The 14,166-nt window shown below is 44.1% G+C and overlaps 1 protein-coding gene across 7 annotated transcripts in view; it reads right to left on the bottom strand.

Annotated features, from left to right (window-relative positions):
• The window catches only part of LOC128875719 (protein roadkill), a 116,286-nt gene that overhangs the window by 12,676 nt on the left and 89,444 nt on the right, over positions 1-14,166 (bottom strand). For all 7 annotated transcript variants that reach the window (XM_054121562.1, XM_054121563.1, XM_054121559.1 and 4 more), the window contains one exon: positions 7,154-7,298. In XM_054121562.1, coding sequence (XP_053977537.1) covers positions 7,154-7,298 — 145 coding nt within the window. The remainder of the gene's footprint in view (positions 1-7,153; positions 7,299-14,166) is intronic.

Here is a 14,166-nt window from a genome sequence, read left to right as displayed (position 1 = left end):
TTTTTTGAATTGGGAAAGAAATATATTTGGGGGGAGGAGGATTTAATATTTAATGTTTTTCAATATCCTGAGTTACCAAGGGAGATCAAGTGAAGAAATTGGAGATCTTTTTTTGATTGAAAAAAGAATAAAGAATTGCTAAGAGAACCAAGTCAATAATTAATAAAATCTAAAGAACTAGTAACCTAGCAAATGAAGACTCCAAATGAAGGCTCCAAATGAAGGCTCCAAATGAAGAATCAACACGCCTTGAACCTTACACGTTCCCCAGGAAATTTGTCATCCCTATCTGTATACTTAATTCCGAGAGACCTCATTCCCATAAATTCCATCGAATTGCAACAGGAATAACCGAGATACGAGGACAACGCGAAGCTCTAGGGAAATTTCGCATTCCAGCGCGATTAGGAAACGAAAAGGAACGATCGAGCCACCTGCCAATCTCTAGATACTGTTAATCGGTACCAGTGTACTGTTAAGCAAAGTAGGTGGGAGGAAATATCGATATGATTCGTTCGTTTCCATGGAACGAGGCAACGAGGAACCAAGAGGTGTACGGTCGATGGCCCCGGGAGTCGTTCAACCCGCGTTGATCGGCCATAATCGTCCTTGAGTCGTGCGTTTCGTGATCGAGATAGGTCAGAGATCGGTACGTCGTAGATCCGTTCGCCCCGAGGGATCTCGTCTCACCTGTTAGACGCCAGGGATAAAATAAACAGAGGTGCAGCTTCGGTATGCTCTTCTAAACGATATTCAATCAATTTTCATCGTCTGGAAAGGACGCACAAAATTTACGAAACATCTTAATACGTTGGTCGCCATGTCGCCCATATATGGGCGACAGTGCTGTTCACCGGAAGGATGAAAAAAATTAATTCCGAAAGATCAAGCATCAATATCGAAATGAAATTCGTGAACTTTGACGAAGTTACAAAAATAAATTACGCAGTCTCCAATAATTTAAATAATGTTTCATTTTAGCAGAAACTTTCAAGAATATTTATCCGGCAGTCGACGCGTTAAACCACGTACAGATGCGACAGGAAAGTTTACGCTTGTATAGCCAGTCGATGTCGCAGAGAGAAAATCTTGAAAGTTTGTGGGAAGAAGGGGACGCGCAGGGACAGTTCCTCGGGGGAGACTTTCGATCTATTTCGAGATGAAATAACATTCTGCAGAAGCTCTTAGGTGGTGGACCGGTCTTCTATATCGGTGTACTCGTGGATTCGTTGAAACGCTTAAATGGCTCTTAAACGGAAACGGAAGAGGCTGAGACATTCGTCATCGTCGCGTTCTCGAGATCCACTCCAGGGGGTCTTTGGAATTGATTTCTCAATCGGCGATACTGTACTCTCCGTGGATGTCGTTACGTACATTCAAGAGAACGGAAGAAATTTTAGTTTTGCTTGATTTAAATTTAAATAAAAAATTTTTGTTTAATCGACAGATGCATATTTTCAGGTGTCTGCTAGCTGCTACGATTCTAGCGAGAAAGGGTGAGCAACAGCTCTACGGATCAACTACCATAAACGGCAATGGCAATTTCCAAAATCAGTCGAGGCCTCGTAGCGTGAATAATTTTTATTCACCGGTCACGCAAGATTACCTCGACGTGTGCCGTGTGTAATAGGTTACCTACGCAACAGCAAGGCCATCGTGGCGCAACCATAGCTCCTGTGGAGCTTCTTGTCCTTTCCTGATCATCGAACTGTACTTCTTACGCGACTCTTGCGCAACGTGCAACTTTGTGACTTGTTATCGCGATGAAAGTTCACACGGACAGGAACCTAATATGTTCTATAATTGCTGATCCTACAAAAGGAGTCGCATAGGACACGTCAACAGATCCTCATCCTGGCGTCAAAGTATTCTGGAATATTTTATGTGAGAAGATAGAAGAATTTTAGCTGAGATATCGAGGCAAGAAATTTGTGTTATTATCGAAACAAAGAAACCTAATTCGATGGATCTTCATTCCGAGGTCAAAGTAGCCTGGTATACTGTAGTCTGGAACATTCTAAGCGAGGAGATAGAAGAATATTTTAGCTGGGACATTGAGTTTCAATGCTGAAGAACAAACTAAGCTAGAAACTTGTGCAATCATTGAAACAAATAAACCCAGTTCTAAGCTCTCACTCTAATAAAAAATCTGTCAAAAATACCCCGTCCTCGTAACAAAAACCGAGTCCCATCAAAACCAGTATTATTCTCATACAGAGATCAAAGTTCACGATGTCCTGTCCGACCCCTTGACACTCTGTTTCGTGATCCCGGGTTCATCCACGGGTCGTTGGGGCACAAAGTGGACGTCAGAGGGGGGAGCGGAAAGCATGGAATCAGGCACGAAGAGGTTCGTCTCGGTGTTTCCGTATAGAAGAAAACACGGTCGAGCGAGAAGGAAGAGAGCCCGGTCGACGCCCCCGGGAGTCGTTCAACCCGGTGCCTTCGACGATCGGCCTTGAATCACCCGTGCCCGTTTACGGGAGCGGCGTGCACGGGTTCAAGCACCAGACCAAGTCGAGGCTTCCGGTAGGATCCTGGATACGCTGCTCGAGCACCAGCCACCGCGAGGTAAACGATCCTCCTAAGACACCAGATCCTCGCTCTGGGAACGTAATTGTGCAAAATACCGGTCGCTGTTGGGAGAACAAAAGCCGAGCAAGTCGAGGTAAAAAGGAGCATTTGGTTGTGAAATATATTAGGTCTGGGATGGTCTAAACAGGGTAGTGGATAAATTTGCGGAGATAATTGAAGATTAAAAAAAAAAACATGTCGAATTGAATAACCTCCTCCTTTTTCGAAGTCGGTTAAAAATACCTAAAAATTCGGTAGAATATCTTTAGAACATCGAACTCTAAAATTATAAAATAACCAACCATGCCGCTAAGTAGAAGACGAGCAATATCCCAAAGCCGAGTGCATAATTAGCCAGAATATTCCTAGAACGTACAACTCTGATAATAGATGACCAAGATATTCCCAACATTCGACCTAAGGTTACATCGAATACCGTGCTTTATCGTCGCTCTTCCTGCTCCACCCACGCCATCGAGATCCTCGTAGAGGATCAGCGAGCGCAATGTAAACAATCGCCGAGCGCGGTATCCGTTGCTCGCCACATGGAGCCTCTCGGTCGCCAACACCTTATTTTCGTCGGCGGGCAATCGCTCCTCGATTTGTCCGCGTCGCGTTAGAATGGGACACGTGCCTCGAGATAACGACGTGGAAATGAATGGCAACGAGTGATAATGGCCATTAGCGGGGCCATTATCGCTCGCGTGGAGCCAGCCCAGGTGACGATAGCGTCGGTGATCGAAACGCTGAATGGACGGAGCGATCCGCGAGATGGAAGTGTGGGTCGTCGGGCACTTGTGATCCTTGGGAATTTGATACGCTTTGAACTGTGCTTGCGAGAGGATTGGTGAATGGGCTCTATTAGATCTGGGTAACCTGTGGTATCAAGTGGAGAGTTTGTTGTGGTACAGAGTACAAGTTGGGTACGGTGGTTAGGTAATGGAAGCTAGGCGGGCTAGAGGGTACTGAGTTTAGATATTGGGGGGCTAAGAGGTACTGAGCTCAGCTATCGGGGGGCTAGAAAGCATTGAGCTTAGATATTGGGGAGTTAGAAGACACTGAGCTTAGCTATTGGGGGGTAGAAAGCATTGAGCTTAGATATTGATGGCGTAGAAGGCACTGAGTTCGACTATTGGGGGTCTAGAAGGCACTGAGCTTAGATATTGGGGGCGTAGAAGGCACTGAGCTCGACTATTGGAGGTCTAGAAGGCACTGAGCTCGACTATTGGGGGTCTAGAAGGCACTGAGCTTAGCTATTGGGGGCGTAGAAGGCTCTGAGCTCGGCTATTGTGAGTGTAGAGAGTACTGAGCCAAACTATGGGGGGGCTGTAGGAGGTCTTTGAATCGACTTATATCCAACGCAAACACGATTCTTGATCGCATGTTTGAGAAACATTCGCATTATTTCCTACGTCTTATCGATCCCTTCTATGGAACAAGCTAATGAGACTCGTATGGTAGTTGCACCGATACCGACCACCTGGCCTCCCCTGTTCGACCACTCGGAGTAACCTAACCATAGTTATTAAGGCTCGAGACGGTGAGCGTGTTAAATGTCGCACAGGGCATTAACGGGTCCATATTTTATTAATAGTGCAAAGTCGCAAGAGTACCTGCTTTGGATTTGCGGATAAAGTTACAACTGATCCACGTAATGAGCCGTGTTTCAAAATTCGAGGATAAACACAACCTACCGTATCACGTGGCGCCATAATACCCCGACGGGCAAATCACTTTATAACTAATTCAGTTGGTCCGCGACACGAGAAGGAAACTACGTAAGCTGTTGTCGTAACCCTCTTGACATCGATCGGCCTTGAATCCAGGGAGCGCTATCGCGTACGATCAATTTACACTATTTAATGGTAGGTTGTCGCAAAATCGTCGCTGTCACTTCTCCGCGCGCAAGTTTGTCTGTATTATGAAAGTTATAATTGTACCGCTTTCGAGTGACATTTGAGAGCGGGATGGGGTGATTTATGACTTTCGCGTCCATCCCGTAAACTCACGCTTTGGGACTACATTTCGGAGTTAACAATTCGAGACTGCACTTTGTACTGTTCACTCTGTCGAAATATAATCCTCGATAGCATACTACGGTAAAGACTGGATGATAAAGTGCAAGGAAATCGGGATCCAAACATTGCAGTTTTATCCGGTCGAGGTTTCTATTCCGTGTTTAAATTTCGCACGTCCGAGGAAAAAAAGCAGTCGGCAAAAGCATATCGATCGGTTAGGAATCGTATCAAGCCGGCGACTGATTTGCAACAGAACGCTGTAATGTATCGTAACTGCTCGGCACGAATTGTACGGTTCGACACCAACGTTACATTACAAGGTCCTTTTTGGAATCACGAATGCTCGCTACGAACTCTCGGCTGAATTCTCTCTCGATGCTTCCTACTCGCAATGAAAAGTGGACGATCAAAGAGGTTCGTCAAAAAATCGACAGACCAGTGGAGCACGATCGAGCGCGAAACGAGCGCAACAACGGCTCGGTTCGTCGCTCGCTAGTCCGCCAAATTAAGCGAATGCTCGCGTTACATTACAATGTTCGGTTGCAAGTCAGTCTCGCCGGCTTTACACTGCTCGATCGTCAAGGTGGAACCCCGTCAGCGACGAGGATAGTCATCTTGCATTTGTCTGGCCACCCTAAAAGACCGTTAAATCCCTGTCCCAACAACCCTGAACGAACCTAAACCTACCTACCCAACCCGTCCCAATCTAAACCTATAGATCTGTCCCTCGACTTGTCACGGTATCCATCGGTTCAGCATTCACTTTCACCGCGCACAAAGTCGAGAAAGCTAAATGGACGGCAACGATCAATTTTCACCAACCTGTCCCCCGAGTTGTCTCCGTGCTGCTCCTCGTGCGCTGTCTATAGGAAAGGCGGTAAACACCGTCGCAAAATCGAAACGAGCCGTGACCAGGCGCGCTTTCTATGTGTTTTTATCGAAACCATCGATCGCCACGAGTTACGACAGATTCGGCGGCGATGGTGCGCACGATCGCCTGCACCGCTCTCCCCGCTGCTAACGAAGCGAAATCGGCGTGCATTACGAAAGTTAACTGGAGCACGAATCGACTTTCGATTCGGTGGTAAGAGGCCCTGAAGCACGCGCACGCGCGTTCCCTAACCCTTCTCTCCTCTTATCCTGGAAACCGAGAGTACTCTCTTCGAGAAAGAGACCCAGGTCTCGCTTGATATCCGGCCCGCCAGCCCGATCGCAATCTTTTCCGCGAATTCGACGTCGGGACCAACTTCTGCGTTACGTAAAACACGGCAGAGATCGGTCCGGAGTTCCCAAGGATCCTCGATGGATAACTCGACGTCGTAATCCGAGCGTTACGCCGAGATTGGTGAGGTTATTTGGATAATGGGTTCCAGATCGGAGGATAGGAGGAATGGGAGGAAGAGTTTACGAGGAACGACGTCGGGAATGATCGTTACCGTTAGAGTTAACACGATGGGCGACAGGAATTAAGAGACAGTTTATTAAGGAAGCGAAAGAATTCATTTCGAAGGTGAGGCGATGAAGATAAATTTGGATAGGACGAATTTGAATTTGGCTCACAAATTAAATACTACGCAACGAATGTCGAATTATCTAGTCCTACATAGTCTCGAGGCAAAGTTTTATCTTCGTAGAAATTGGTGGACAACCAGGTTCGATTAACTGGATAGCTCGTATAAATGGAGTTCACGAACTCCCATAGGTACGATACGTTGCACGAGCAAACTTAGGATTAGTAGACTTTCTCTGTGAAAACAAAGAATCTGCTCGACAAAAACTCCCTTAAATAATTAAATCCGGAAAATGTGGACTGCAAGGGTCAACCTGCAGGTCGATCTTGTAACTATATCATACTCGTGTCCTAGAGTTACAGTTTAATTTGAAACGACGTTCAAGACGCGGACGAGGACGAGGGTTGTCCTGGAAGGTGTCGCGAATTTTCCTTGGGAAGCGTCCCAAACATTTCCACGGCCAAGTCAGAGAATCCGCGAGAGACGGGAGGAGCAGAGATATCTAGTTGCAGGTCATTCGCATCGCGAGGGGACGAGCAGTAAAAATAGAACGAGAGCGCCAGGAGCGCGTGCTCTCACGCGCCGCGACGAGGATGATATCGACGGAGACGACGACCACGACGAAATCGTCGTCTCAGGCAACGAGGACAACGTTTTCGTTCGTGTAACCCGCGGGGCCACTGACACGCCGTGCTCCCGTAACACTTGTCGCGCTTCCGTTCGATTATTTTCGAAGCTACCGCTATTTCCCGCTGAAACGCCCTTATCGCTTCGGGTTGGAGATACGCGCTCCCGAAAACGTGGGCGCAGCGATGGCCAAAACTCTAGGCTTCTATTACTATCCGTTACTATCGTAATAAATCGTTAGATTTCATAAAGTATTATATTAATTTTCGTAATCCCCGGATCTAGTAAGTTCGATTTACCTGATTCGTAAGTTTGTGAAACTATGATTTAAACAACGAGAATGGTTAGTTTCGGTAAATTTAGTTCAAGTCCGCCCGATCAGGTTTTGCGGGAACCGATTCAGAGCTGGCAACCGGTACGTACCTGCGTGTAACACCAATTCTCGGCAACGGGGGTGTTCACTTCCGGTGGTGGAGGGCTTGGTACACGGCTTACTGCCATACTACTGCTGCTGTGCAAGTTTGAGCTGACCCGCGACGTTTGAGGCGCACAGTCGCTCACCGCAAGTCTGCAAAATGAAAAATTGTGGACTGATTAGTAAGTACAACGTGGTCGCTCTGAAATTCCTTTAACAGAGGAATCTTTCCAAACCATTTGAAAGATTCTATTCGACGCCTCGTGGTTTCTGGGGAAAAGTGATGGGTGGAGACCCGGGGGACAAAATGCCATTTCCCGAAATGGAGAACGACGACTCGTCGAAGGGGAAAAATTCCTTCGATTCTTTATGAACGAAGGTCACCCACGGTTGATCGACCCACGCGTGAAGAGTCGTAACACGCTTGGCGGGGAAGGTGGTGGTGGGGAGGGGCACGACTCGCTCGATGCGAGGAAAAGGGTGAGCGAAGGAGGGGTGAGAACGGAGAAAGACGGACGGGAGGGAGAGGGGGACAGACGCGATGGAGAAAGAAGAAAAGAAGCACGAAAGAAGAAGGGTATGCAGGGCACGCGATGGTGCTCACGTGCGCCAAGTACGGAACTACTCGAGCATCATCGAGTCGAGTACATTAGCCCCGCAGGTTCATCGGACCTGCACGCCTCGCTTCTGGCCGTTAAGGAAACGCCGGCGACCGCCGCTTCTTGTCCTAATCCTTTAACCCTTATCTGATCGATTGATACGTTAACACTGGGATAACGGGAGAGAGAGAGAGAGAGAGAGAGAGAGAGAGAGAGAGAGAGAGAGAGAGAGAGCAACCAGGCCCTCGAACACTTAATCGACCGTTGATTAGCCTCCTGCACGAGCGCTGCCTCTCAACAGCAGAGGGTGCACACGTGTCACATGGTGGTTCTTATTAACCCTCCGCACGTGGACAATTTTTGTTCCATATTTTCATTCGTTATTGTTTATTTCTATCCAATTTATTTGAAACTATCACTTTTACTTCATACTCCCTTGCATATTTCTTTGTATATTCATGTTGGAGCACTCTTTGTATTTGATACGAGTGATTGAATAAATGAAAAAAAAAAAAAAAAAATAGAAAGGCAATTGTTTCGGAGATCGAACTCGGTTCCCGTACTCGTCGAGATATTATGTAGCCCGTTGACAAAATTGCCCGTGCTTATGACACCGGATGAGTTAATGCCAGTGTTTATCTCTTTCCAAAGGACAACATTTCCGCTTATGGATGCCGCTCGCGTTACACATGCCGTCTAAGACGCAAAGAGATATGGAGGTGAACTACATACGGTCAAATTGCGATACAACGGAAAAGATACACGTCGCGATACTTAAAAATAGGCTCGGCACTGATAGGGGAATTTCACCATCTTGGAACCGCGACGGTTTCCGACTGATAACTCTTTCAGCTTTGTAAACTTCCTGTAATTCGGGAAGCGGCGCATTTATTTATAATTTTAAAGCGGGGATTTATTGTTGGGATACTTGCATATACGTTATCGCGTTCAAAAATAGGTGTAAAAATTAATTTTCAGAGCACATACGGCGAGTAAATATTTCTACGTATATAAAATGTATACGTATATGAAGTGGAGTTACGAAAGTATGAATGTAAAGGCACGAAATTAATTTCCACGCCTAATAAACTGATTCGCCTTACTCGATTGGTATACAGGTATACATATAGATGTATACATATACATATATACATATGTGTATACAGGTATACATGTACATATACATATATACACGTATGTATACAGGTATACATGTACATATACATATACATATACAGAGTTAAGTAGATACATGTTAACGGCGAGGTATCGAACAGGTGGCCGAGGTAAATTTGAATTTTTCACAAGCTCGAATTTTGTTCGAGAACTTGGTCTATGAACGAATTAAATTCGAGAGGAAACGAAAGGCGGCGTAAAAGCAATCGCTGGCGCGAAAGTTTCCTCATTTGTCTATCGGCGCGCCGCTCCACGGGGAAAATGCATTTACTTTCTCGGATTGTCTTTCACCGGACTGGCAAAAATTTTCCATTTTCTTTTTCTTTTTCCCTCATTCCGTCGCCCAGCAAAAGCAACGCGATTCTCGTGATTTCTCTTATCTGATCGGCCACACTTGCTGCTCGTGTGTTGCAAAGTGAAAGGGGAGGCTCAATTTATCGCACGGAAACGAAGATCTCTATCTAATCGCGAAACGAAATCGAAATATATAAATACACTTATCGTTTATCAATATCGACAGCTATTCCATTCGGATGGCGGTTCGAAAAACATTCCCTTTGTTTCGAGGTTCAAAAATTATCATTAATGTCTACAACTATCATTATTTATCAAGATGAATGCCTCGAATCATCGATAAAATTCCTTAACCCTTTGCGCTCGGGTGGCGCCTCTAGGGCGACATATGTAATTTAAAAGTGATTCTGCGAACGTGCAATTTCAAATTCGTTTACATAAAAATAAAACTATTTATTAATTGAAACAATAATACATCCGAGTCATGAACTCGATTCGTAGATGTTTCTCTTCGTAGTAGAGTTTTTGGTTTCACAGAAATTTATTATAAAAATGAACCGGATTTTTAATTCCATAGAAAAATGCCTCGAGCGCAAAGGGTCAACTCCAAGCAATAAACGTTAAACATTAACCATAAAACTCAAATGATGCCTCCATCCAAAGCTAAAGAATACGACAAGTCGCCTAACCCAAAAAAAACCGTCTAATTATATTCACACGTGACCCTAACGGATCCCGCTAGCATATTCGACTGTAAATTTAGGACGGTGGGTCGCCTAACCCCAAATCTAATCCCACGATACGCCAGAAACCCGAGACCAAATATCAGCATATTCCCGTCACTTTCTCCTAAATCTAGACCACGCGTAAAATTGCACGGATAACCCTACCAGAATACGATACACGTCCATTAAATCTCTTATCCGTCGACGTATTAACGGGCGCCATTTACGCAAGCTCCCCCCTCCCCCCTCCCCCCACCCCCCTTCCAGTTCGCGTTGAGTGGTCTAACTTTCACTTCCACGTTACTCCCACGTCGTTTCTGCGCTAGATACACTCGGGAACGCCGTCGAGCATGCGGGGAAGAGTCGTTATGCGGGACAGCGAGTCGGCAACGACATTTTGCCAGGAGAAAGATAAACGGTTCTATCGTGATTCCACGATTCGAGCCGAGGTGAACGTAACGCGAGCAGTTTTGTGGGAAACTAGAGACCCGAGGATCTCGCGGACTGCTCCCACAGCGCATGCTCGGGGTATACATATATTAGGCGTAGAAATTCATTCTGTGTCTTTACGTACACGTACGGGGATTCGCAAGTTTAGTTTAAGTAGAAATGTTCGATTGGGTTTTTAAGTGGGTGGTTCGGGGACCTACCGACTCTATTCGCTCCCCTTGATTGCTATTACGCTGTCTAATTCTTATTTTCGCGCATAGGCTTTTCCAATCCTTATATCTTTTGTAGCCAGCCCTAACCCAACCACGAAAAACCGGAGCGAACCGGCCGGGATTCGAACCCACGCTTTCAGCGTGGTAGTCGGTTACTCTACGCATTACTCTACTGTCCGCCCTTAAGGGGGGTATCCTGAATTAGGAGCTCTAAAAAAAAGCGGTTCCTCGTGAATTTCTCGATAGGAGGTTTCAATTGCGAGGTGCACTACGAATGTGCGTCGCGGTCGACTCGATTTGAATATTTCTTGTTGACAACATTTCTACAGACTACTCAAATATGTATGAGAATAGGATAAAAATTTCGATAAAATTAATTATTTCTTTCCACCCTAAAGAAATTCACGAGGAACCGCTTTTTTTTAGACCTCGTTATTCAGGATACCCCCTTAATTAGAAATATTTACTCGCGTATAAGTTACGAATATAACACTCATTTTAAGTAAATATACGATACGAAACACATTTTTTCGAGATTAGGTCTGGGTAAATGCCGGAATCACCTATGAACTATGTACAAGGAACGTGTGTATTCGAGTTCTTTTTTGTATTTTACCTTCGATCTCGTCTATTATTGCCGAGTAACACCGAGGAACAGGACATAATAACTCGGTTACGACACGTCTTATGTAAATGCAATAAGGCGCATTGTTAAGATTAAGATTGAGTTAAGTTTGAGCGCGGCGTTTCTACTCGGAAATCTTGACAGCTGATAGACGCAATTACGTTGATAAAATACAAGGAAATATAACCGAGCGTTGTTTAATTCTTTGCATTTCACCTTCTATCTATCCGTTACCCTTCGGTCATTCCGAACGGGACGTAATTACTTGGTTACGTCACGACTTATATAAATATCATAGACACAATTTTGATGTTGGATTCGAAAGCATCCTTCCCCTATACTTCGTCCGCACAGACTTACGCGATTCCTTCGACTCGGGGTACGCTTTCTTTTCATTTACGTCATAAAAAGTAATATTATTTACAATGAAATTTTTAGCAACGATTTTATAATTAAAAAGAGACCACAGTTTTGCTTTTTTTTATTTACCGGAATGTTTGTAGATAATCAAAAAAATGACTAATTTACACCAAACAACGATTCATGGAGCTTGAAATAATAAAAGAAAAGATTTATGAATGACAGAGCAGTGAAAAAAGCGATTAAATGAAATTTGCATGGCAGTGGTTTTAGAAGGAGGATTGTGAAACGCGTTTGTTCGTTTTAATGGGGCCGTTTAGCAGCGAGTTCAGGCTCGAAACAGTGATTTTGTCAATCGGGGCATCTGGGTTTCGAATCTGTTGAATGGCGGAGGAGGCGTGGGCCAGACCAGAGAAGCCCGAGGGGAAAGTAGAACAGAGAGCTCACTGGTGAAAACGAGGAAGTTAGGTGAAAACCGCCTCTACTAAGCTGAAACAACGCAATTACAGCGAATACGCCTTATTCGTGGAAATATACTCGTTGGAATTAATTGAGTAGAGACACTGGTGCGCGTTAAACTCTCTCCCGACGCTGCGATTTGGAAGCTCGTGATAGTTAATTACTATTTGAAGGAAAAATGCCAACGTTACGGAGAAATCACAAACATACAGATTTTTAACGGGTGGCGCCATCTAGCGTTAATAATAGCAACCGTTCTTCCAAACTCGTAGAAAGAAAAAAATCACGTACTATGTTTTCATATGCAGACACGTTGTTTAGAAATGTTAGTCAACAGCTTCGATTTCGACGGAACCAACTTTCAATTTTTCCAGCGATAACGACTTCGTCCGGTTTCCGATTTCTGTCGACGATCTCGGGTTTCTTCGCATCTTCTATGCCCTCGTTTCTCCTCGCGGGCGAAACGAGATAAAACCGCGAGCTTCCGTTGACGAGCTGCGCACGATCGAAGCGATACATTTATGTTGGATACACAATAAACATTCGCCACGAATCCAAAATACTCGATACGATAAAAAGAAAAAGAAAATACTCGTGAAAAACTCTCCCCCTCCCCCTCCCCCCCCAAAAAAAAGAGAAAAATACGAAACTACGTATTTCTTAATCTTTTTTAAAGAAAACTTATTCCTCCTAGTCGTCAAATATTACATTCTTTTCTTTAGCTATTCTTTAGCTAACTATTACTCGATACTTTCTTTTAATCGTTCAACGACGACCATATTAGTTCGGAAGTACCGAGTGTAGATTAAAAACAGATCAATCAGGACGCGAATGAAATCTGGCCCATAAATACTGGCGTTGAAGTACCGATTTGACCGAGCAACGATCAAAAGTTCTTCCATTGACGGCAACGGAGACGGATAACCGGATTTCGCGAGCGAATCCGAGTCGAGGGAAGTTCGGAGCCCCACCGTGACACGGGCAATTTAATCTCGAAGTTCCTGGACTCTATCTTCGCGCGTGCAGTGCTGCCAGGGCCGAGGATCGGGGAATTAATCAGGAGTTTTCTCGTTAAACGAGTTTCACGCGCAAAAAACGTCTCCGCGCGACTGTCTGCCAGTATTTGGGTCGCCGGAATTAAATTGATACCGATTCCGTGCTATTAATCAAGAAAGGAAATTGGAAGCAAATTCACCGAATGGTAACTAACTCGAAAACAGGCGAGAAACATTTTATTGGTTGAAAAAGAAAGTAAGATTAATAAGATTAACCTCTTGTAGGACATTGCGACAGTGGCGCGTATGTGTACTGAAATTATCAGTATAGCTTTTGTAATTAAAGAATATACCACGTTGAAGTGAGACACTGTATTTCTTAGAATCGATTTACAGATAAAAAATTGCTCTGGCTTGTGTCTATTTGATTAGAGCAAAACAAACAGAAATTAATTTCGAATTCGTTCCTCAAGAAGTTTATATTACGACAGAATATTATTATCTTTATTCAGTTTTCTGGTGAAAAGTTTATCTGGTAATTTATTATCGAGTTAAACGAATCGAAGCATTGTAATGGCGTATTGTTTAACGTATTCGCGATGACGCACGTGGCGAGAAAGAAGAAACGTGCTCATTCGACCGCATTCCGTCATTTTATCGGAATTTACGTTTTTCATCAAGGCCTCGAATTTTTACTCTAACCACATAAACGATTTAAGAGTAAGATAATTCCTAAGCGCTGCTGCATAATACTTGGCTTATTCGTTTCTCTTGTAACAAATTATGCAACGTTGGAAAAAGACAGCGACGTCAAAATCAATTTGTCCAATGTATAATTCATATCTATCGAAACAAAAACTTCGAATGACGAATGAAAACCTAGGAAACTAAACGTTTCCTTGTTTAATCTTTTTTTTTTTATCCAAGTTTTAGATATATCGACGATGAAATTATATAACGAACAAGAAAATCTTTAGTCTATTTGTTCAAGCAAATATTGAAAAAATGTATTGAAAAAAATATTAGGTTGTCCAGAAAGTTCGTGCCAATTTTTAAGAAAACTTCAAAGGCACATTTGAATTGTAATATACATTTATTGAATTACATAGGTACCATTTCGTTCCAC

Source organism: Hylaeus volcanicus, chromosome 4, assembly GCF_026283585.1.
Source record: "Hylaeus volcanicus isolate JK05 chromosome 4, UHH_iyHylVolc1.0_haploid, whole genome shotgun sequence".
NCBI lineage: Eukaryota > Metazoa > Arthropoda > Insecta > Hymenoptera > Colletidae > Hylaeus > Hylaeus volcanicus.
The sequence above is the reverse complement of the archived record's forward strand: the minus strand, read 5'-3'. Positions and strand labels throughout refer to the sequence as shown.